Source organism: Micrasema longulum, unplaced genomic scaffold, assembly GCF_059751315.1.
Source record: "Micrasema longulum isolate JH-2025_06_02 unplaced genomic scaffold, ASM5975131v1 h1tg000323l, whole genome shotgun sequence".
NCBI lineage: Eukaryota > Metazoa > Arthropoda > Insecta > Trichoptera > Brachycentridae > Micrasema > Micrasema longulum.
This window is the reverse complement of record NW_028277527.1, coordinates 1,082,548-1,107,793: the sequence shown is the minus strand read 5'-3', so window position 1 is coordinate 1,107,793 and position 25,246 is coordinate 1,082,548. Positions and strand designations below refer to the sequence as shown.

The 25,246-nt window shown below is 30.8% G+C and overlaps 1 protein-coding gene across 1 annotated transcript in view; it reads left to right on the top strand.

The window, feature by feature from the left end:
• LOC148282485 (F-box/LRR-repeat protein 16) overlaps positions 1-23,787 on the top strand; it is a 188,294-nt gene extending 164,507 nt beyond the window's left edge. The window contains exons 5-6 of the mRNA XM_088225023.1: positions 18,544-18,692; positions 19,443-23,787. Of these exons, the coding sequence (XP_088081149.1) occupies positions 18,544-18,692; positions 19,443-19,591 (298 nt within the window). The 3' untranslated portion in view covers positions 19,592-23,787. The remainder of the gene's footprint in view (positions 1-18,543; positions 18,693-19,442) is intronic.
• Positions 23,788-25,246: the final 1,459 nt, after the last annotated feature.

Below are 25,246 nucleotides of genomic sequence, written 5' to 3'. Positions count from 1 at the left end.
ATTAATTTTTAGAACAATTCGGCCAGTCGACATTTCAATTGAATACCCATATCGACTGAATTCATACTGCTATTTTTTAATGAGTTATGTATTAAAGTAATGGATAATATATCTATATAATATAATATATCAGATTTCATGGATGAGAGTTGTTGTCGTATCACACAGAACCACAGAAAAATATCAATTTATAGTATATATTACTTCCATTATATTATGTACCTTGTATGTAGGTACAAATATATGATATTTTTTATACAACATTACTTTTTGGTATGTGTATTTTTGTACATACACAAATCTGGATTTCTCCCGAGGGGAAGTAGGTATATATTTTTTTGTTATCAATATTCCTACAGAGATGAGGTAGAATTTTTTTTTTTTTTTTTTTTTTTTTTTTTTCAAATTCAGGATTATCGATATTCGAGCGTTTACAGGGCTTATGACCTGTCATAAAATAAAGTAATATGCTAATTAAAAATACTTAACTTCAATATCAATACATAGATGGTGCTCCAACACGCTAGTGAAAGCTTTCTCATTTAATAAGATATATACAAGAATCAAAAATGATACCATTGTCGATATTCGCTAATAAGCGGAATGGGGAATGTTGTACGTAAAGTGGCCACTCAACCCAGCCAATGACAGGTCATAAGCCCTGTAAACGCTCGAATATCGATAATCCTGAATTTGAAAAAAAAAAAAAAATTCTACCTCATCTCTGTAGGAATATTGATAACAAAAAAAGATATTTTTTATAGCTTACCTGTAAATAAAATTACCATTCGCCACTGCTAGGCACTCCAAATAATGGCATATATGCATTGTTATAGGTGACCCTTAATTTATTCCACGCTGCTTACGTATAATTGGTCTATAAAGCAGGCGTGCTTTCATATTATTTTATATTTTCTAATAGGCGACATCTGTTGACTTTTTGAGAAGCGTTTTTAAAAGCAGTATCTCAATCACAAATAACTATCAACGTACTAATAAGCGACATGATAACAATTTCTCAACATGGTTGTTTATCGTATTCGCGATCACAATGGAACATCCATGAACACCTAATATTAAATGTCAAAATATTTACGTTTCGCGACGTATAATCCTGCTGCGCAATCACATATTTCAATTTCACCGGTGTAAATGTTATACGGAAAATATTCTAAAACTGCTATTTTTATTTACTATTTATCATGCTATTCATTGCATTTAGCCGACGTTTGGCAAGCCAAATGTCAAGAAAAGCAGTCACTATAGTAATTGCAATTTAATTTTCACTTTTTTACCGAATTATTTTTTATAGTATACGCCGATTTTTTGCCAATAAACTGTATTTATTTACGAGGAAAACAAAAAAACAAACCGACACGAGGGTTGACTTAGAGATTACACACGCGTTGACTTATGACTGCAATAACTAAGGAATCCTAATTATTGTTCATTGTGATAGCTCAAATGCTTAGCATGTTATTCAGCACGTCGATAGTTATTTGTGATTGAGCCACCGATCTGTTTTGATTAGATCTCTATGCTTTAATAATTTAAAATGTTACGTTTGTAAATACAGATGATTTTTTGACTTAAGTTATTGGTTTCAATATAATTTAGTAATTATTTAGAGCCTCAAGTTGCCCGTTAGAGGATGGAAGCTCTAATTGGTAAAAAAATTAAGCAAACTCAGAATTTTAATTTACAACTTATATGAAACTGTAAGTTATTACAGATGTTATTAATTTTTATAATAGATAGAAAAGAATTCCTTCACTAAAAAAAGAAAACTAAAAATTTACTTTGCATTATTTTGTTTCCCTCTTTCATTCCAATACGGAGGGGGATGAATTTGACGCAGGCAATGAATACGCAGAGATAACCTGAACTTTTGCCTCATCCCTTAATCCTAGTTTAATGAGAGTTTGTATTATATTGCTATTCGGCAATCGTATAGACGTATTTTCCTTTTTTATTTTGTACGGCATTTTTGCCACTTACGAATACGTTATTTAGGATTGTTTTTAATTTTAATTTAATTTTAATAAGAAAAAAGAAATATATGTTCACAATTCATACGTGTACTCGTATAGTATACACAATTATACATTCGTAAACATTTCGTACTATTTTTATACGAATAGGATTCCCAAAATATTCACTTAATAAAAGTAATAACTAACTCGATGACTGGAGTGGAATTGTTATTTATAACAAAGGACGAGAAGGAGCATTGCCTTGCTTATGGTGGCCTTTAAATTTCTGAACGGGATCATTTATAATCTTAACATTTTCATGAGCATAACATTTTATCCACCAATTCTTTACTTACTGGGATTAAATTGATTGGAAATTATCAATTCACCAAAATGATTACAAAACCTTTAAAAAGCCTTGAAATTATTTACAAGCCATCAGAAATATACAATATTTAGGACAGGACCTGCAAAGGGTCATATATATTAGCGAGACACATAAATATACATTATTATATAATAAAAATGCTTAGTATACCAGAATGTAAATATTAATTTAATTAAGACGAAAGCCGGTCTGACTTTTCTTCAAACAAACGTATTCCCATATTTTCTCCCTGGATTACAGCACTAGAGCAGTGATTTTTTACACGCCATATATATTTATCATTGGCGTGTCCTAATTGTTTTTTTATTTTTATAAATAGTTTATTTTGGGAACCAGGCCCATCCAAAAACCCTTATAAGCGCCCGTCTTCGGACGTACGGTATCCAAATATAATTATTTTTTAAAATGCAGAAAGTGTCGACACAGATAATTTAATTTGGATACTTAAAAAAAAAACAACCAAATCGGTTTAGTTTTGGAGTACGAAAACCGGGACTACGGAACGTCTATTTTGTCGATTTTATTTGGGCATAATCAATCCGACGGTGACGTGGAATCGATTTCGCACAGTATCGGGGAATTATTTGTGAGAGAGTGACATTCAAATACAAACTTTTTTTTATATACTAAAAAATAACATTTTCCCAATTATTTAGTATATGCATTCTCGTCGAATGCAACTCTGGTAGGTCGATGAATAGAGCGTTTCGGTAGTCAGATGGCAGAAGGGACCATCTGTATTTTTGTCTATGTTTTAGTTTTCAAAAGTTTTAAATAATATTTCAATAAATACACGCAGATTTTTTTTTTAAATCAGTGTCATTTAGAATGGTAATTTATTATTGAAAAGCAACACTAAATATTTTGGTTTGTGGATTAAAGTCTTGCAATTGAGACATATTCAGCTCTCCTGAACAATTTTGAAAATTACAGATGGTCCCTTCTGCCATCTGACTACCGATTTATGCTCCTAACTTTTTTTACAGATTAGATTGAAGGTATAAGATTCTAAAAAAATGTGCAGCACAAAGCTCATTATTACTTTTAGTATTTTGAGGGAGTTTAGTAACATCACACGTGCAGAAGATTTATATATATATAAAGATACAAACTCACTGTGTAACATGGCACCATTCTGCAAATAATGTTTAAACATCTTTGATTTTCAAATTCTTCCTTTATCTGATATTAATGAACTAGAAGAGTTGAAACCTTTATTAATGTCGCTAAGAATATATATTTTTTTGTCTTCTAGAAAACTTATGCCTGGAAATATTCTTAACTTTTATTCTTTGTCCTAGTGCGCGTGCGCAGTGAACAGACCACCAAATGATAGATTTTCTTCCTCCCAATCCTGGACTATGAATAGAGAGGTTATCTTATTCGGGGAACGTGTCGTAATAAAAGGAAGATATCTTGAGCATTTATATCATTCTTCCCGCGGGAAGAATCTCAGCGTGGCAGCACTAGGGGAATAAAATATTATCAAAAATATAAGATTCAAATTTCCATAGATGTTCTTTTAAACACGGGTTTATCAGAGACACATCTCAAAAAATATTTTATCGAATTTTTTGGAAAATCTCATTTTTTCCAAATTAAAAATGAGATTAAAAATGTATTTGGCTGGCTAAGAAGCGGCTGGGTGGAAGAGTAGTAGAGGTTTGAGGAAGGGATACTGGTCTGAAATATTAAGTAGTGTCTGCATTTTCTATTTTTTTTTTTTTTTTTATTAATAAAAATGAGAATACGAAAAAACATTATTAGGATTTTTTTAAAGTTTACTTAGAGCAATGTTTCGTGGTCTGGACCTTAAACACCTTGTTAAAGAAAATGTCGCGTTTGATTGAAGACAAATGCTAGTCATTTTCAACCGTACATAAATTTCATCGATTTCCGCTTGTTTGGTTTTAACGACGTGCGTCGTTCTTACTCTTTTCCGACGTTCGGATCGAATTAAAGCGTCCATAATCAGGGTTCATGTTGTTTGTGTGTAGATATATATATTTTATGTAACGTTATATGTACTTTGGATTCGTACCGTATCGTAGTCGTTGTTTTATATGCTTGTAAAAAATATATAGTCATAAATAATTCCAATTTAAACAAAACATGGCAGAACAACTCACAACAAGGTTTATTTATTTTTATTTGGGAAAAAAACAAACAGTTTTTACATGTATACATAAAATAAGAATACATATAAACGAAAATTGTGAAAACAGTCAATATAAATTTTCCACAGTGGTGTAAGTTATTGATTAAGTACATTATCGGTATCAAAATAAAAGCAATTAATAATTAAGAAACGTTAGGCACTTAGAAATTGCAAATAAAATTAAAATACATACAGAGCGTTCTTTAAACCCTTGTGGCGTTCTTTAAACCCTTAATAGGCATGATCAGTATGAGCAAGAAGACATATTGGCACATTAAAATACATTTTAGAGCTACTAAAATCTTAAAAAATAAAATATAGAAAAAAAACAAATGGTTGCTTACTTCTGCAGGGGAGAAACGAGAGGGGAGTCTGATACACCGTAAAATGCACGGTCGCACCCCCTCGCTTCTCCCCTGCAGAAGTAAGCAACCATTTGTTTTTTTTTTTATATTTCATTTGAAAAAAATTTCTTCGTTCTAAATATTTTTTTAAATATGCTAATATGTCTTCTTGCCTATTCTGATCATCGTTGTTTCAGATGTGACAGGGTTTATAAGAACACCCTGCATATTTATATACAGTAATAAAAATAAAGTAAATAGAAAAAACATAAATTTAAATTTAAAGAAATTACAACAGGGATGGAGAATGCCTTAAATAAAGGTAATATGAAAGTCTAGGCATCTACAGGGCATATGACCTGTCACTTTCTGGTTTAAGTGGCCACTTTACACACTGTGTAGCATTCACCATTTTGCTTATGTTTGAACATCCATATGGCTTCAATTCTTCCATTTTTTGTTTTTAGTGAAGTTAAAGAGCTGAAACCTTTATTGTTGTGAAGAGATTCATCTGACTGAATTATTTCCCATACTAGGCAACGCCTGAAAACAATTTTCCAATTTTTAAACTTCTTCTTGGACCAGTTGGTTTTTATTACAATATTTGAGTTTGTCCAAATGTTTGTTGACAAAAGACCGGATTTCACCCCCTCGGGAGTCATTAAGATTAACAAATTACAACAGGGATGGAGAATACCTGAGGAGAGGGGTTGAAATCCAGTCTTTTGTCTACAAACATTTGGACACACTCAAATATTGTAATTAAATTTAAAGAATAAGAAAAGAAAAAAGTTATATAAATATAATGTAAAAGGTCCAAAATATAATAATGAACATACGAGTACATACATAATTACTGACATCGTAAAACTAAACGGGTGTACTGTCTATAAGGAATCTTCTATATTTCATATAGGAGAGATGAAAAATGTCTGCGTGACCGGAGAGAATTTGTGAAGAATTGTGAATTTGAGAAGATTGTGCGTAGAAAGTTCAGCAGTTTTGTTTTGTTTGTTGATAGACTATTAAACGAACCCATATTTTTTTTAATTTGAACGTAGTTATGCAGAAAGCAGCCAGTCATAGAAAAGTGAAACTGAGATAAAAGCACCTTTGTGAAATGAGTGAATAAAAAAATCTACACAACAGTTGGAATGTTTTTGACTTTAACAAATGATAAACAATGAATATATTAGTTTTTTTATACTACAAAAAAGAATCTAACTATATGTTTGACCGGTTTTAATAATTTTTAAAATTTGTTAAGATTTTTCTAGTGCTGTGGGTGTTTTCTGCAAATTGAGAAATGCCGTTTTTGTGAGGGACACCATTTTCAAAAGGTGATTAAACCAATTTTTTGTATGAAAGCGGTCTTGCTGTTTTTAGCAGGACATAGAATCGACCTTACTGCACCCGATAACATCAATATCTCATTTTTTCAAAATTGTTGACTGGCTGCTTTCTCCATAACTACGTTCATTTTATGTATCGTATTAACAGAGCTATGATTTTTAAAAGTTTTGTATTTCTGAAATTACGCCGTGTGTGACGTCTCAAGGTTCTCTTCCACTTCTCCTCGGTCAGTTCCGCCGATTGGCCAATGGACCATTGACTTACCGTAAAACGAAAATCTATCACAAATGTCTTATCATCGATTGATTCATATGAACTAGTGACGTCGTTCAAAGTAGATCGTTTTTATTAAAATATTAAAAATTATTTATTCATACATTTTTAAGAAACTTCGACGTTTAATTTAATGCAGAAAACATTTTTATATCAGATATCTTTTTATTTTATTTATTTAACTTTTTGTACATAATGTTATTTGTACATTGGCGGGCTTATTGCCAAATGGCAATTTCTTCCAACCAACCAATAAAATAAAAGTTTTATTTTTATAATTCAAGTTACAGAACATATTCAATAGAAAAAAAAAAAGATTAAAAAGTTAAAAATATATAAAAATATTAATAAACGTATTTGTTTATAAATTACCTTAAATCAAACCTATTACTCAATGGCAAAAAGTAAAAAAGGGGAAAGAGGAAAAAGGAAAATAGGAGAGATTAAGGAAGAGAAAGGAGATGTTTCTTCAGACGTGATTTAAACAGAGATTATGTAGTAACATCTTTGATGGTGGATGGGAGATGATTCCACAGTAGATATCCCGTAGGGCTGAACTTCCTCATTATGACCCTGCTAAAAATGGAAATCCAATTGTGGTAGAAGTACACGCCTTGGATCCATAGTTACATGATCGAAAATTCGGCTGTAGGCCTCAATCACACGACCCGGGGGCATCATCTGACGTACCTACCATTAGAAGGCTTTTTCTTATACAAACGTATTCCCGTACTTTCTCCCTGGATTATGACACTAGAACAATGATTTTTACACACAATAAATATTTGCCATTGGCGTGTTTCTATCATTTAGCTTTTTTGATTAATTGTTTCTAATGGGAGCCTAGGACTATAAAAAAACCCACAAAACCGCCCACTTTTATCTGCCGTCTTCGGACGTACGTTATACAAATATGATTAATTGTTTTGAGGAACGGAAAAGGTACTGACGCATAAAATTTAATTCCCATTATATTTATTTAAAAAAAAAACAAAATCTGTACGACGTAGTTTTATATGTCCAACTGTTTGTAGACAGGATGAACTTCCTCTCCAGGGAGTTATTTAGATTTTAATATATTGCAAAAAATTAGAAATACGTTTTTGAGAAGGAAATATGGAAGTCTAAGCATTTGCATGGCTGACGACCTGTCATTGACTGTTTTAAGTGGTTTTACTTCACAAAATACTTTAAATTTACATGAAACTGCCCAAATCTATTAGCACTCACTAACTTCAAGGTACCTGGACGAAGGACTCGTCAAGTACCTCCGTTTAGTTGCAACAATTCGCGAACAGTATACTCATATAATGTTATTCTGAGTCGACTCCGTGTACTCGGTAATAACTCTTCCGACGTTGCTGATATTTTTAACATAAAGTATAGTTTATATAAATCAACTCTATTTAATCATTTCAAAGATGGTGAACGGTAATTTATATTTGTTAGATTATAGTGCTTTCTATGTTTACTTTTGTATGGGTACTATTGTGTACCATATTTACGTGTATACTTCATTTTTTAACTAATTTAATTGTTACTATTTTTTCGTGTTTTTTTAGATATAAAATAATTTTATTGTAAATAATGTACTTATATTTTTTACCACTTAAACAATTTTTTAAAAATTATTTTCTTTTTAAAATTTTATATGCACACATTGTTTATTTTTTTTATATATTTAAGTATTTTCATTATACACAACTGCTGTGTTATATTTTTCATGTAACATAATACTTTTCAATTAGATTTTTATGTTTTTCACATTATATTGAAGCGTTTATATTATTTTAAATATGTATCATTGTAAGGTTAAAGGCAATCCGCGTCGTGTATATTATTAAATAAACTAATGAAATTTTAACAGGTGGAAGGAGTTGAGTTGAGTTGGAATATGGATGTTAAACATAGGCAGAATGGTGAATGTTATACAGTGTGTAAAGAGGCCACTTAAACCAGGCAATGACAGCTCTTAAGCGCTGTAAGTGCCTAGACTTCTATATCCCTCCTCAAAATAAAAATCTCTTCAGTTTTGATGGGCGGAAAACGGTACGGCGAAAACTCGATTTTGTCGGCATAATAAGGCAGATGTCTTTTTCGCACAGTATCCGGAGAACATTTGCTAGAGAGTGACAGAAAAACAATGTGCAAACGCCTGTTCATCAAAATTGTCTGGCACCGAATGTCCTCTTAAGATCTTTCTTTGTTTTGACAAATAAACGAAGAAAGATCTTAGAGAGATCAAGCTCAAAAACCGTTGGTACTTAATCAACGGGGAACGACGTTAGCAGGACACAAGAAACGAGGATGAAGTGGACCACGGGACCATCGTCCTCGCTGTGTCCGATGTGTGGACCCGTGGGCAGCCACAATTGTATTTGTGTTGTCATACGCCACAGTATGATGATGGTAATTATGGCAAACAAATCAAATACCGTTTCTTGAAAGTTTCACAAAATTTATCAATTTTCCCTCGATGAAGTGGATTACATGAAATCATTTCAGAAGTGAAATAAATCGGTCGCAGGATTTTGTAACCAGCCAGTCGCAAAATCACTAAGCTTCGGATCTGGCATTCGTAATCTTCAGATATTAATACGGAAAAACATCCCCTGCTTTGTCGAGAGAAAAGTCCTTGATGTTTTATTAACAGGACTGCCATTATTCCACACCGTACTTACTCTCTGGAAAATATATGATGGTTTAGATAAAATCGTAAAATGTCAACAACTGACTGTCAAACGCCCAAATATATATTTATTTAAGAGCGGGAATATTGCCTTAAGGCAGTGGTCGGCAAACCGCGGCTCGCGAGCCGCATGTAGCTCACACACCCTATGTTTCACTTTTCGCGTATATTGTCAACGGTCCTATTGAAGAACTTTTAAGATTATTGTCACTGAAAGGTCAAACACGTGGCGAAGATATTGCAAATGCTGTCATTAAATACACAGAGAAACATCATCGTAAACTCGATAAAATTGTTTCAATTTCAACAGATGGGCCAAAAAGTATTACTGGAATGAGAAAGGGTTTTGTTTACCATTGCATCGTTTACCAAGAAGCACTTTGTGTGTAGACGTTTCTAGAAATAAATGGAATGATTTGCAATTAGTAATCAAGATTTTCAACATAATTGTACAATAGCTTAAGCTCTTTATCATCGCTAATTCAATTTTTTTCTTAAAATGGAGAGTGAATACGCAAATCTTCTGCTACATAATAAGGTTTGTTGGCTTTCAAGAGGAAATGTTTCAAAACGAAAATAAATATGGCTCTCAAAAGAGTTCTTAATTGTTGTACTGCTGATCTTTGGCTCATCTGACTAATGAGTTTGCCGACTGCTACCTTACGGCAATTTCTCCTCCCTACCCAAACCGTTCAATTTGTGAAAATCGGTGGCATATGAACATATTGAAGGTACATTAAAATATTTCAATGATAAAATACTAGTTATAAAATAAAACATATTTATTACTTTTTAGAAACAGAAATTAACTAAATGTTTACTACTGTGAGAGGAGGGGGTAAAAGTGAGAAGAAAAGAAATAAGAGAATTGAAAAACTTAAATATTCAGATAGTATCATTTTACATACATCACAAACAAAATTGTTTTTAATTTTATGTAGTTACTAATTCTACTAAAGTCCACAATTATAATCTAACTATTGAATACTACCATGCAAAAGGTTTCGGGTTCAATTCCTGGCATGGTTGAAATGAACCATTTATTGAAAAGGATGTTTTTAAACTATAATGTTACATATTTTTTATGTTTTTTAATTGTGTATTTTTTATTATTTAATTTAGTACTTACTATTATTTGGCATATTATTTATTACTTCTATGTATTTCTTACTATGGAATAGAGTGAGTTTCTAGAAAACATTATCATTTCAATTATGTTTTTATATATATATTCTTTTTCTGTAGTATACAATGATACTATTATTTTGTTTTTTTTAAATGCTCATATATTTAACTATTATTTTGTTGATTTTAATGATACCATTATTTTGTATATTTGATGTGTGAATATAAATTTGTATAATTTATAAATTATTTCTGATTATCTTTTTTGCATTGTATTCTTTGGAATTTTATTATTTATTACTTATACCTTTTTTTTCTAGATTGTTATTCTATTGCATCACATATCATTATAATTAATTCAATTAATTTTACTATGTATTTTTATTGTTAATTATTATGGCTTGACACGGGCATAGCCTAAAAAACCTAAATAAGTTAATTTATATTTAAACTAGTGTAATTTTGAATGAATGAATAAATAAATAGTCTCTGAAGCGTAAGCCTCGTCATTTTACCTTTATGTAACAAAAAATTATCAAGGCAAGCTGTGATTGGTGTATAGATGCGGAAAAGGGAATTATGATTGAATGTATTTGTTAACAATATTTTAAGTATGACACAATCTTTGTTGTCAATTTTTTTCCTGACGGGATTGCTGTCTACTGATAATATTTTAGATATTTATAACTTTGCGGAAACTTTGCGGAAACTTTACACTATATTTACATTTTTTTTTTTTTGCACCACAACAGGCCAGGAGGCCTAATTACAGTGGTGAATTACATCACAGAGCACCCAGGCTTGAGAAAAATCACATTTTTAATTTTTTGTGTTCTCACCGGGAATCGAACCCGGAACCTTCCGTGCGTGAGTCTAGCGTCTTGACCACTACACCACGTAGGCCGCCAGAGATAAACCCTTGTATATAGGTGCATTAATTCAGTCAGATAAATCTCACTCGCATCAATAAAGGTTTGTTACAATATTTTGAGTTTGTCCAAATGTTTGTAGACAAAAGACTGGATTTCACCCACTCGGGAGTCATTAAAATTGACAAATTACAACAGGGATGGAGAATACCTTAAATAAGGGAATATTAAAACTTCACTAAAACCAACAGGTGGAAGAATTGAAGAAATATGGATGTTCGAGCATAGGCAAAATGGTGAATGTTACACAGTGTGTAAAGTGGCCACTTAAACTAGCCGATGATAGGTCGTAAGCCCTGTAAATGCCTAGACTTCTATATTCCCTTTTCTCAAATGTTCTCCATCCCTGTTGTAATTTGTTAAATAAAGGTTTGGGTTATTTAATTTCACAATAATCACATATGGCTCTTCAAACATAGGAAGAATTATGAATGTTACACAGTGTGTAATGAACACATGTTACACAGTGTAAACTGTGAACAGAAGTAAACTGTCGTAAGTCTGAATTTGGCTGATTAACCACAGTTTTTTTGTTTTTGTTTTTTTCAGTAAGATATACCACAAATGCATTAATTTTAAACTTAATTGAGTAAAATAGTAAAAACCCACTTTTATTTATTGAAACAAACGAACATATAAATTTTGACTCGTGGATTTCCATTCGAAAATACTTTAATACAGATATTTCTAGAGGCTTCCTTTTTGCATTTAGGGCAGATAGTAGATTTCGCTGGCGACTCCTCTTTCAACCCTTATCCGATGGCCTATAAGTAACTCACCGTTGTTGCGCAGCGTTTCTAAAAATAAATAACAAATGTTGCCGAATTTGAAATTGAACGAGCTTTCTCTGTATTACAAGTTACATTCGGTCTTTTGAAAGTTATCAGAGCGAAATACGATTGTATCTGATAGGAGAATTTGCCAAACAAGCTAAAAAAATACTGTTATTCTATTTTTAATAAATTTGTTTTTTTTTATAGTGACCTAGTAGATTTTATATAAAATAAATGTTTTTTTTAACTATGCTACATAGATAATTGTTCTGTATTTAAAAAAAATACCTTTTAGCATTTCAAAATGCTACGTTATCTCGTAAACTCGCTCCAAAGAAACATATCTATTTCCTTACAACATAAATACTAGTAATGTACTTTTAACACGCAATTACCAAATCAAAGATCTTGGTGTTATTTTCTAAGCGACAATTGTTAAACTCCAATTGTAATCGAGGCTCTGATACGAATACCAACATGTCAATTTGTGACGATACGTTTTCACTTTTTTATAATTTTAACGATTGAATAGATAATTTTAACTATCTCTGAATTCCATTTTACTTATTTTTTCCACTTGAAAAAGTGGAAAGGAGAAATCCTTTCCGTTTTTTCTCATCTTATCTAAACAAATCCTCACGGTGAGCTGAATGATGTATTTTTTGCTCCACAACATGCCAGAAGGCCTACGTACAGTGGTGAATAACAGCACAAAACACTCAGGCATAACAAAATTTTTTTTTTTAATTTTTGTGATCCCACCAGCAATCGAGCTCGGAACCTTTCTGTACGTGAGATAAGCTTCTTAGACATTACACCACAAGGGCTGCCATTATATATATCTATATTTTATTTTACATCATGCTCATGTGAGTTTTACGAGTTCATACATAATGATTGGTATTGTTGTCTGTAGTTGTTTTGTGTGTGTTATTTGATTATGAACGACTGATGGTTTCAAAAATAATTGTAAAGAAAAACTTTAACAATAGAAAGGAATATGAAGTAAGTATTTACGGGGTTTGTTGGCTAGTTTAAGATATCAATTTACTTTCGACAGGCGCCGTGGCGCAGTTGGTTAGATGGCCAACTGTGAAACTTGCGTCGCGGGTTTGATTCCCGCCAGTTGCAAGAGAAAAATCCAATAACGATTTTTTTCTCAATTGGTCCAGGTGTTGTGGTGTATTTTATTACCTCCATCCATATCCCTTCTATCCCACCTACTGACAAGCCTTAAAACAGGGGTTTAGCAGGTTATTCCTTTCAAAAAATAAAAAAAATATACTCAAAATATTGTTGATACAAACATTTATTTTTTAAAGTTTTAAAGTAAGTAGTTAAAAAAAAAAGTTTTAAAAATTATAGTATTTTCAAACATTTTTTAAGTGGATGAAATGATTTGATACTCGTAGTATCGTGTAGAAATAAACAATTCAAATAATTTACTACTGTTTCTTCTGATAAACAAAAAAAAATGCATAAAAAGTTTATATGTACACAGTGGTTTTATACAATGAAGACGCTAACATATTGTGCAAAAAAAGAGAAAAAAAAATACAAAAACTCTTTTCTTTTTATAATTGTTTATTTACACATTGTGTATTTTTTTTTATATCTAAGTAGGTTCTTTATAAAGAACCTACTTAATATGAAAGTACGTTTATTTGGATTTCACGAAAATATATTCGATACGGCTAATATCTATAATAAAATTGTACGTTGTTAGTACAAGTTATTGTGTTGCCGTTGTATGTTCACCTTCTATCGTTCCAATCGTATAATCCCCCTCGGGTATAGAAGTTCCAAGTTCTACAATAAATGTTTGTTTAAAATCAGTTTGAAAGTTGTTTTATTTAAAGGGAATCTCACCTCAGAGTTTCCTTCCTCGAATTTATGATCAGCCCTAACTTTTTGTTTACTGTTTTGGTGATTTATACTAAACTTCTTGACAAAAACACAAATGTAAATTGTTTTTATATTTTTTCTCAAAATGTGTACTTTTTGTCTCAGGTTCATTTGAACTTTTCCCATACACGTAGGTTTTAAAAACGATTTCGACGAATCTAAAGTTACAAACATTTTGTATGTGGAAAATAAAGGTCCACAACTAGATACATTGAGTAAAAAATAGTAGGAACAGAATTTAATTCAATCAACACACAAAATTTAAAAATTCACCCCTGTTAACTTTAAATTGAAATATTTGTTGATGAAAACTATTTTGAGAAGGGAATATGGAAGTTCAGGCATTTACACCCCGTATGACCTGTAATTGGCTGTTTTTTTTTTTTTTTTAATTTATAAAAAGATAAATACTTGAGTTCTTATTATTTAATCAAATATTTAATTTTTCAGACCATTTCCTAAAAGTCATAAATAACTTGTGCTGGAAAAATGGATATCGAGTTGTGGTAGAGTGGGATTCGAACCTAGGACCTTTGGCCCGTGAGTCCACAATACTACCACGGGACCACAACCCGCTATTTATTTTATCACTATTTATTAACGGTTTAAGTGGACACTTTACAGACTGTGTAGCATTCAGCATTCTGCCTATGTTTGGACATCCACATTTCCCTAACGGTTTCATCTGTTGACTTTTGTGAAGTAAAAGAACCGAAACCTTTATTATGTGAGTGAGGTTTATTCGGCCGAACCATTTCACCAACTAGGCAACGCTTAAAAATAATTTTTCAATTTTTATACTTCTTATACCAGTTAATTTAAACAACAGTGTTTTGAGTGTATTCAAATATTTGTAGACAAGTATGTCTAATTCAGTAGAATTTCCTCCCAAGAGTTATTTAGATTTTAATTCGTTGCAACAGAGAGGGAAAACATAGGGTGAAAAAACAGTGGGTTTAGAACCTTTTGCAGGAATTGTAGAAAAGTGGTAGTGTAGTTAAGCTTAAGAAAGTGTAGACCTCGTTCTTTCATGACGGATGCATGCCGTGTATTGGAATTTTATAATAACTGGTGAAAATAAAATTTAAAAAGATTAAATAAAATAGTGAATTGTAAATTGAACTACAACATTTTGTAAAAATAATATTATTTAGTTGCTTGGGTTAGACCTTGTAAGCCGGGCCAAGTTTAAAAAATAAATAAAAATATCAAAATTATAAAATATAATAATATACGAGTATCAGAACTATTTTATTAAAATATATTACATCTTATGAAACGTGACGTAATAGTAAAAACTTCTGGAAAAGGACTGAAAATAAGGAAAGCTTCAAATATGGCTGTCCTGACAAAACTTCATTTCATCAACTGTCATATTCTGGCACTTTCATTTCAGTCTCTGGGATTTTGACGTTTCCATTATTCAGATTTTTTGTGTGTTGCATAAATATTTGGGGTTCATAGTCCATGATCGATGACACAAGCGTGCTAAATATTTTGCCTAAAATTATAATGCAACGACCGATGAAGCAAGTCATCGTTTTCTGTAGAATCCAATACAACAATTTATGCTACTCTAACAGTATTCACTGAAAGACGAGAGCATCGTCCTGCAGTACATTAACATCGTCCCTACCATGGAGAAATGAACGACAAAGGAACGTGGCCTATAAAGAGACCACAGGCCGCAGTCAACGCCCAGTTCAATTCAGCATCAGTCAGCTCAGCCAATCTAAAAAATCAGCTCATCGCAGTCACTCAGTTCCAACATGAAGTTCAAGCGCAGTCTCTTCAACTCATCATCGAAAAAAGTGCAAAAAAGAGAAGGAAAAAAAACATAAATGGAAGTTGTTTAAAAATTAAAATTAAAGTAAAAAAAGTTATTTAAAAGATTATCTTCAATTATTACAGAATTAAACAGAATAGATAAAAATACATTTGGCATTCGACATTTACATAAGTGTGTTGGACAAATATTTCTTGCGCAAAATAAGTTGTACATGCGTACCTATAGCATATTTTTAATTAAATCAATAAAAAAATTCACTACAACAGGCCAGGAGGCCCAATTACATTGGTGAATTACAGAACAGAACACCCAGGCTCGAGTAAAATCACAATATTTTTTGTGTTCTCACCGGGAACTAACCCGGAACCTTCCGCGCTTGAGTCTTGTGTCTTAGCTATTACACCACGGAGGCCGCTTTTTTATTCCTAAAAGAATGTTCACAAAAGATAGGAAATAATCATGAAATATGTTTGTCTTGTTACACACATAGATTTCGCTGTAGATACCCTCAAATGTATTTTCTTATAAACAAATTTAATAACAAGTTTATTTTTTTTAAATATAATTTGTATCTTTGTAAGGTAAAAGGCACTGCGTGCCGTGTATATTAATAAATAAATAAAATTACCACTTTAAACATTTCATTTTTAACTGTTGAACAAAATTTAAAAATAAATATGGACAATGTACGTTGGATTATATTGTTCCAAAAATATTTAATATGTTGCCACTTGACATGAAAACATGTCATAGTAAAAATAAAATTATGTTTTTATTATGTAAGTGGTTAGTAGACAGAACGTTCCTTTATTGATTTATTATTTATGTAAAACATTTTTTTATCTCTCATTGAATACATTTTTGTTATTTTCTTAGGTTAACCTTTTCTTTTATTTCTTTCTTATTTTATTTACATTTTTTAAATCTTAATATGTACTTTTAATTTTCTAATTATTTTTATTTTTTCTGTAGATATAAATTGAAATTTTCGATTTACTTTGTTTTATTTTTTATCGTGTTTTGATTACATTTATGACCACACACTATTTATATATGTGTTTAATTTTTTTCTTATATTTAAAATATATTGAAGTAAATTGCTATTTTTTTTATTTTAGTTGTATTATTTTACTCTATTTTCTTGCTTTAATTTTTTTTTATTTCGTTAAACTATTTTTATCTGTTCATTATTTTATTTTATGTTTATTATTTTATACGTATACGTCTGTACTCTTTTTATTTGATTATTAATTAAAACTAATGTCTGAGCACCCGATGACAAACTATTATTGAATAGTTTATCGGGACAAAATATATTTTAATACTTTGTTTCCTTTATAATGTTTTGATATTGTAATAATAAAGACGTGTCTTGCCGTTGCGGCTTTCCCAGTTTATTGATTAATTAGCGCGGTCTACAACAGTTTAGTGATATGTGCGATCGGTTCGATTCCTTTATTAGTAAAAATGTTTTTTTTTTCTTTGATTTTCATCACTTTCATTATTGTAATAACACATACATTAAAGCCGGAACCTGAACACCCCCGGTTACACCGCGATGTCTGTCATTTTTTTAAAAGTATTATTCTTTTTTGATGTTTCGAGAGGAAGGTAGATATTTATGATAATTTTTTTGCATTAATTTTTACTCGAAATATAAATACTATTATTTCCACATCATATGGTCATCGTATCTCGTATCGTACACATTACCTTCCGGTACATAAAATAAATAAATATCTGTTATCTATTTGTTTTCCCATTTTCGCGCCTTGTCGTCCTACTCCCGCTACCCTCCATTAGAAAACAGCTCACGGCAAGTTCTTATCTATACATTTTCTAAGTTTCCATTTTTACAGCACCGTTGTCAACTAAAAAATACATCACGCGGAAAACACCCACTTCTTTGAATTTTTCAACAAAGCAGAACAATTACAAGTCTTAAAACTTGTAAAATAATGACTGTTGTTACAGACGTTTGCGTAAGTTGTTTTAGCTTGTAGAAAAATAAACTTTTGTTTTCGTTCATTTGAAAATTTATAAAAAAGCTGAATTGTGTGTTTTTTTTTGACGGATTTAAATATGATATGAATAACATTTCCAAGATTAAATAAAGTAAAGGACACATTTTTGCACATCCGTCGTTGTTCTACGATAGCGAATTATGTAGCGTGACTTGTTTTTTTAAAAATATACATAAATATGGTACAACAAAATTTACAGCCAAGAATTCTTGCTTACAGAACAGACAAGCAAACAGAAAAGCAATTGGTTTCAGAAATAATGTAGAACTATTACTAGTTATTGGTTTATCAAGCGCAGAACTGATTTAAAATAATCTTCCGCAAATAATGTAAATTTGTTTAGTGTCACTAGTACCGCGAAACCGTCCAATTTTGCCCTGGATGGATATTTTGCCCAAACAGTCTAATCAACCTTTAAAAAAACATATTTCCATTTGATTTCGGTAAATTTGGTACCAAATTTACCGAAATCAAATGGAAATATGTTTTTTAAAGGTTGATCATAGATTAGACTGTTTGGGCAAAATATCCATCCAGTGCAAAATTGGACGGTTTCGCGGTACCTATTCTTATATTATAAATAAATACGAAATATTTTTAAGGAAATAAATAAAGATTATTTGATGCCATCTCATTTTTCGTAGATATGTAGTTAGTAACTTGTGCCAGAAACCCAACAATATGTACCTTGGGAATATCTTTCAAATGGTAATTTATTACTGATGGAGAGTGTGGCATATCTGCCCATTTTGTGGTGAGACTACGCTTCGTTTGTTTCAACCCCATTCTAGTACTTAATTTGTGTTTTCTTATTTCACAGGTGTGTCCATATAACGGACATCGGAGTGGGCTACATAAGCACCATGTTGTCGCTATCTGCCCTGTTCCTACGCTGGTGCTCCCAAGTGAGAGACATCGGCCTTCAGCACTTGTGTGGCATGAGAAATCTTCAAATTCTTTCCCTCGCTGGTAAGCCAAACACTAACATAGTTTTGCTATAGATAATTAATTATTCGGTGACAAATGGATTTCCATTTAAGATGCATAAATACGCCACTATTTTCAGCGAGATTTGTATACATATTTGTCTAAGAAGAATTGAGTGTGAGTGAACTTTGTGAGGAACGGAGCAATAAAGAATGGACGCAATTGCTTCTGGTGACAACTGCTGACATAAAATAGAGGCGATACCATTGGCTGGGCAATATATTACGGATGCCTCCTGAGAGCCTTAACCATGCTTGCCCGCTTTACAAGGTATCAGGATCCCAACATCCCAAACGCCCACTGCAGACTGTTCGTCGGTAGTTCATGTCACTCGGAACGCGAACTTGACTTGGGAGGATGAACAAGAGCTGACAGACAGCAGATATACCTGGAAGCTGTTTGTAGAAACCATATACTCTAATTAGGGAACTGACATGGAATGATGATATTCAGCGAGAAATGAATACAACATAATTTTTCCAATTTAAAATGTCATTACTAAACCAAAAATGTTTACATATCAGAATTTCGTTGGTAAAATTGGTATTTTTCACAAATCTGTAGTCCGGGTGCTGAAAAATCACATGCCTACTTTATTTCATTCAAAGCCAATATGGCACAAATTATTTTTGAAAGAATTGGTTTCCATTTTGAAAATATATGAACAAAGTTTAGATTACATGTTTCGTAATAAATGAAAATAAATATTTAAAACTATGTTTATAATTGCAGGTTGCCCATTACTGACATCCAGTGGACTGTCCAGCCTAATCCAACTCCGACACATGCAAGAGTTAGAACTGACCAATTGTCCCGGTGCTTCGAGAGAACTCTTCGATTATCTTCGGGAACACCTCCCAAGGTGTCTAATTATAGAGTAAACCAATACAATGTAGAGAAACAATCTGTCCACCTGATATTGTGTGTATTTTTAATACAAGCGAAAAATTATTATATGAAAGTATTATAGGCGGTTATTACAAGATAATTTTGTATGAACTCACAATACTATTGTAACTTTTGATATAATTGTACTGACACCAGTATTATGATGCCAATCGCATTGATCTGCTCATTATCGACATCATACGGAATCTCATTACAAGTAATCCTAAATAAATACATCAGACAACTAGAATAGATAAATATATATGTATCTTCTTCTCTTTGTAAGATTTTCGCATCTTGCCAACAATTTACAGCTCTATACAGGTTTTATATAATGATTAATATACAAAATCAAATTAAGGCTTGTTAAGAAAATATTGGCTAATTCATATAGATGCTTAAATCAGTTTGTAATTAGTTGAAATCGGTCATTTACGCTAAGCGAATTATTTCATAAATGTGTACCTATAAGCCAGCACTCAGTAGAACCAATAAAGATTATACTGCAATAGTTTTCAAGCTTTTGATACGTGACTAAAACTAACTCGATTAATGCATCTTTAGGTATACAAGTTCATAATACATTTAACAATACATATTCCTATTCCAAGCAGCTATAAATGCAGAAGTTTTTACATAAAAATGAGTTTAAAAATGCTATTGAATTGTGATAACAACTAATTTAATATCTTAAAATCTGATTCTTTTTAACAACTAGTCCAAGACTGAAAATGAAATTTATAACTTATGATATAAATATTTTGTCTACTTTATGATATTAACGGAAATTAAGCTTCACTACTTCAAACCTACTTAATACACGATTCTACACTGAGCAACAATGAAACTTGTCAATAATGAAATCCATTTTGTACATACATTTGTAATAATATATTGTCTAGTCATTCAGAGATATAACACAGATTTTAAATATATATATTAGTATTATGTAGTTAGGAGATAATTTACGTAAATGGAGATACAATATATTGCAAAGGGGGTGAGAGATTCTTTGATATAATATCTTTTATTAATTCTTATTAATTTTACAGTATTTTTTTTATTATATTCAATATTTCATCATTTAATTCATTTTATTATATTTAATTTTATATCCTATTGTAAATAAAAACAACAACTTTATTTGATTTGTTTTTTTTGTGTATATTTGTTTTAACCCGAGGAGTTGGAAGACAAATCACAAGTATATTATAATATGAGATTACGTGCAATCAATCTATTTCATTAATCCATAATATTTTGTAAAAAATATTGGAAAGATCGTCATATTATACATTAAGCTATTTTATAACAAGTAAAAAAATATGTATAATGTGTTCCCCAGTACCTTCTCGAAATACTCTATTATACACATGTCTTAAATAAAGTATGTAATCTTTATTTAAAACTTTCATGTACATTATATGTAGTTTGTCAAAAAAAAGTAGAAAATAATCAATTAAAAATATAAAATTAAGAGCGCTGGTGTTCTGGCTTCACTCTTATGGGTGTGTTAACACAAAAAATAAGCATACTGAAATACAGTGTTGTGACATTGTCATGGCCAATTACAAAATAAAACATTTTCATTTGAGTTGATAAATATGAAACGCAAGTATGTCCACAATGATCCACCACAGTGTCCTTATTTTTATTCTTAGAGGTGACTTCTTGACTTCCATATTTTCTTTGAAATGTTCTCCATCCCTGTCGTAATATGTTAAGTTTTTTTGTGACATTTTGAATTATCCGAGTATTATAAGTTGCTATTAAAAGGATTCTACTAATGAATACAATTTCTATTCAATGTAATATTCCAATGAAGGCATTGGCGAAATTCTTATATCACTATATAAAATACTAATTACTATGTAAAGTTATATTTCTTTATTGTTAAATTGTATATTATGGTGTGATTGCATGAAAGATGAATGGATTATTATTTTACATTTAAATTTACGTCATTACTGCTTAAATCAACATCGACATTTTTAGCGTGAACTTATCTGTGGTGAGAAATATTTTTGTTGGCAAAAAAACAACATGACGTTCTGATAAATTTGATTTTTTCTATGGTTTTGAGTCGTATATTTTGTGATGATAGAAAAGTATACTCGTAAGTATACTCGTATACTCGTATAGAAAGTATACTCGAAGGGTCAGTGCTATTCAAGCTCCTGACGTCACTGTGACACAGGTCACAGGAAGATCTATTGTGACGGGTCCCCGTGAATAGTTCTCGCCCTCCAAGCCCAGGTCTTTAAAGATCCTGGCTACTGTGTGGAAGGCGAGATGTGTGTCCATATCCACAGTGTCCACGTGGACCGGACCTACTAGCCTCTGAATTGAAACAGAGTTTTTTGACAGTGTTTTATTGTAATAATGAGGACATGTTTTAATTTTAATAGTACTGAAATTATCATATTTCTAATATTTAGAGTTAGCAGTAGAACAAATATTTTTTTTAATCGGGTGGACATACTGGCGTTTGATATTTATCAACTCATTTGGTGTTGTTAGAAAAAAAAATCGGTTCTGATTTTCACTGTTTTCTACTATTTTTGACAGACTTCTACAAGTGCAAATAGTAATATATTTTTTAACATTATTATATTGGTAAGTTATATTGAATTTTTATGGGTCTTTGAGTAAAACTATTTTTAATATCTAAGATGCGAATAATGATTTAATTGAAAAAATATCATTTTAATTATCAATGCCTGGCTCTTTGACAAATAGAAGTGAATAATAAATAGTATAGAATATAATATTATATTTGTATAATAGTGCCACGTATTCCATTTATACTAAGGCTATGTTTGTGAAAGATAAATATTTTGTAGATATTATTTATTTCTTGTAATGGGGAAGTTTAGTGCGTAATAGAATTTTTAAATTGTGTTTTGGATACAATAACAATACCAGTATTTGATTGTACAGTTTTACAAATCTCTAAATCTTTTAGGTATTTTAAATGTGTCTTCAACTGGCAATTTACTATCCTTTTACACTTATTTGTTTTCCAACCATAATTGCCTGTAATCCAACATTTTTGGTTAATATTTGAAATCTATAACATTAAATTTACCCATTAAATTTGATAATTGAATTAGCAAAGCGTGACAATTCACCATATATATGTCAAGTTGAGAGTCGGCCTCGTGGTCAACGCATTTTACCTAATTAACATGAAATATTAATTTAATATGGTGTTTTCACAATAAAATATTTCATAGTTTATGGACTGGTACCTGAAGCGTAAGACTAATCATCTTACCTTCATGTAACAAAAAATTATCCAGATACGCTTTGATTGGTGTACCAATGCAGTGCCCTATGCACCATTAAGTGCGGATAGGGAATGATGATGATGAGTGTATTATCTTTCCCTTCAAGTTTTGTCAGTTCTAAAATTTACTTATCGGTTTTGATTATTCTACAAAAATTGAGATTTTAAAAATGAAAACATCAAAAAAATCATTTTGGCATTAAAATGATACTTTTTATTTAAAAATACAATTAGCTCATTATTTTTTTTATCTGTGTTTTTTTTTTTTTTTAAAAACATTAAACTTTCCCATTTAAAAAAAAATATGTCCATCTTGCCTTTCCTGTACTCTAACTTAAGACGAAGGGGATCCTTCCATGCAAATATACATAACATGATGCACATAAATTAATAATTCTAAATGTTAGATAACTGTGATTGGTGATGTGGTGTAAATGTAGATATATATTTGATCTGTGGAAATTAAGTGTATTAACTTCCAGTGTACATAACAACAGTAAAGCAATATTGAAACTATAACCCTAAAAATCAATTCCAAAGAAGAGATATTTTTTTGTTTCAAAAAAAGTATCTTGTTAGGTTGTCAAGTCAGTGTCAATTTAAATATTTTAAAGCGACGCAAATCTAAATAAGCTTGTCTATTTTACAACTGTCAACATGGTAAATTTGTCTTCTTTTAGCATTGTTTTACATCTAAGCTTTTTGTTACAGATTGTAATAAAGTGTTTTTGTTTATTTTGAAAATAGCTACAGAAAATAGATTCTTGGAGTATTTATGTGTTTGTTATTTCCGTTTTAAGTCTAAGTGCAATGATAGTTTTAGAACCACTTACCTATAAATAATTTTCCTTTAGATCTATAAAAAACTTATATGCTAATAAATTCATGGAACAAATGGTGTTTTTGTATTCTTATTATACCCAAATTAAAAAATATTTTATTACAAAATATATTTTACTTTAATGGTTAGTATTTATCACAATCTTTTAAATACATACATAAACATTATTTCTACACATCTACAATAAGAAATGAATTGAAAAGTATCTACAGTTCCTTATATTAAAAATATGTTATTTAAGTGTACACAAACTTTGCGGAATTCAAAATTTTGTTTTTTTTATTCAGCCTCGTGGTTTAATGGTCAGCGTGTTAGCCTGCCATGCAAGATTTCTCTCGGGTTCGAATCCCCGACATGGTTGATAAGAAACATTTATTTAAAACGGTGTAGAATATTGCATAATCCCTGGACTGGTACCTGAAGCGTAAGACTGATCATCTTACCTTCATGTAACAAAAATAATCAAGATACGCTGCTATTGGTGTACCAATACAGTACCCTATACACCATTAGGTGCGGAAAGGGAATGATGACGATGATGATTTTTTTATTAAGTGTCTCGAAAATAAATTTATTTGGAATTATGAAATTGCAATTCGTTATACAGTGAATTTAAAAAAACTGTTCTTTTGATATGGTTATGTTTTTTAATAACATAATAAAAAAGAATAACTAATTTACGGTTACTTTTTTTTTTCCAAAACTTTATAAGGTTAGTCATTTCTAAAAAACTAATGAGAGAGTAAAACAGAGGCTAAACAAATCCAAGGAAAACAACAACACAGTTCGTAAATGTTGATGCTGGCACTGCTGTTGAAAAATAACCTAGCATTAATTTTGCTTTTTTACATTAATTATGAAAAAATTGTGTATAAATGAAGAAGTTAAGGGATTTTTTAAAAAGTTTGTTAATAGACTAACAAACTAAGCCAAAAAATAATATTTTTATGTATCGTAATAATAAATAGTAATATCATAGCGCTATGATTTTTTAAAGTAATAAGTTTTGTAATTTCCAAATTACCCCTCAAGTGACGTCACAAGTTCTTGTCGGAGAGTTCTGTTGATTAGTGAGTGGCTTCTCGGAAACTGGACTCACAACACTCTATCATTGGTTTGTCCGAGTAAATTTGTGATGTCGTTCAAAGTAGTTCATCTTTATTATTTTTTTTCATACATTTTCCAAAAACTTCGCCAATTAAATGCTTCATTTTTTATGACTTATAAGACAACATTTTTTATATCCATTTCCCGTGGCACTGAATTTTCTCATTAGACATATCAATTTAATTTCATATAAATATTTTTGAAAAAATTAAGAAAGAAAATTATCATTTAAAAGCTATTTGTTGAATAGAAACGAGAAGATATTTTATATTTACACTCAGCACTGTAAATTGAAGAGGCTTTTTGCAATAAAACATATTTTGTAAGAATGCATATAAAATATTTAAACAAACATCTGATTAACAAAACAATCAATTTTAAAAAAGCGCAACGAGTGATGCGCTTTTTCCG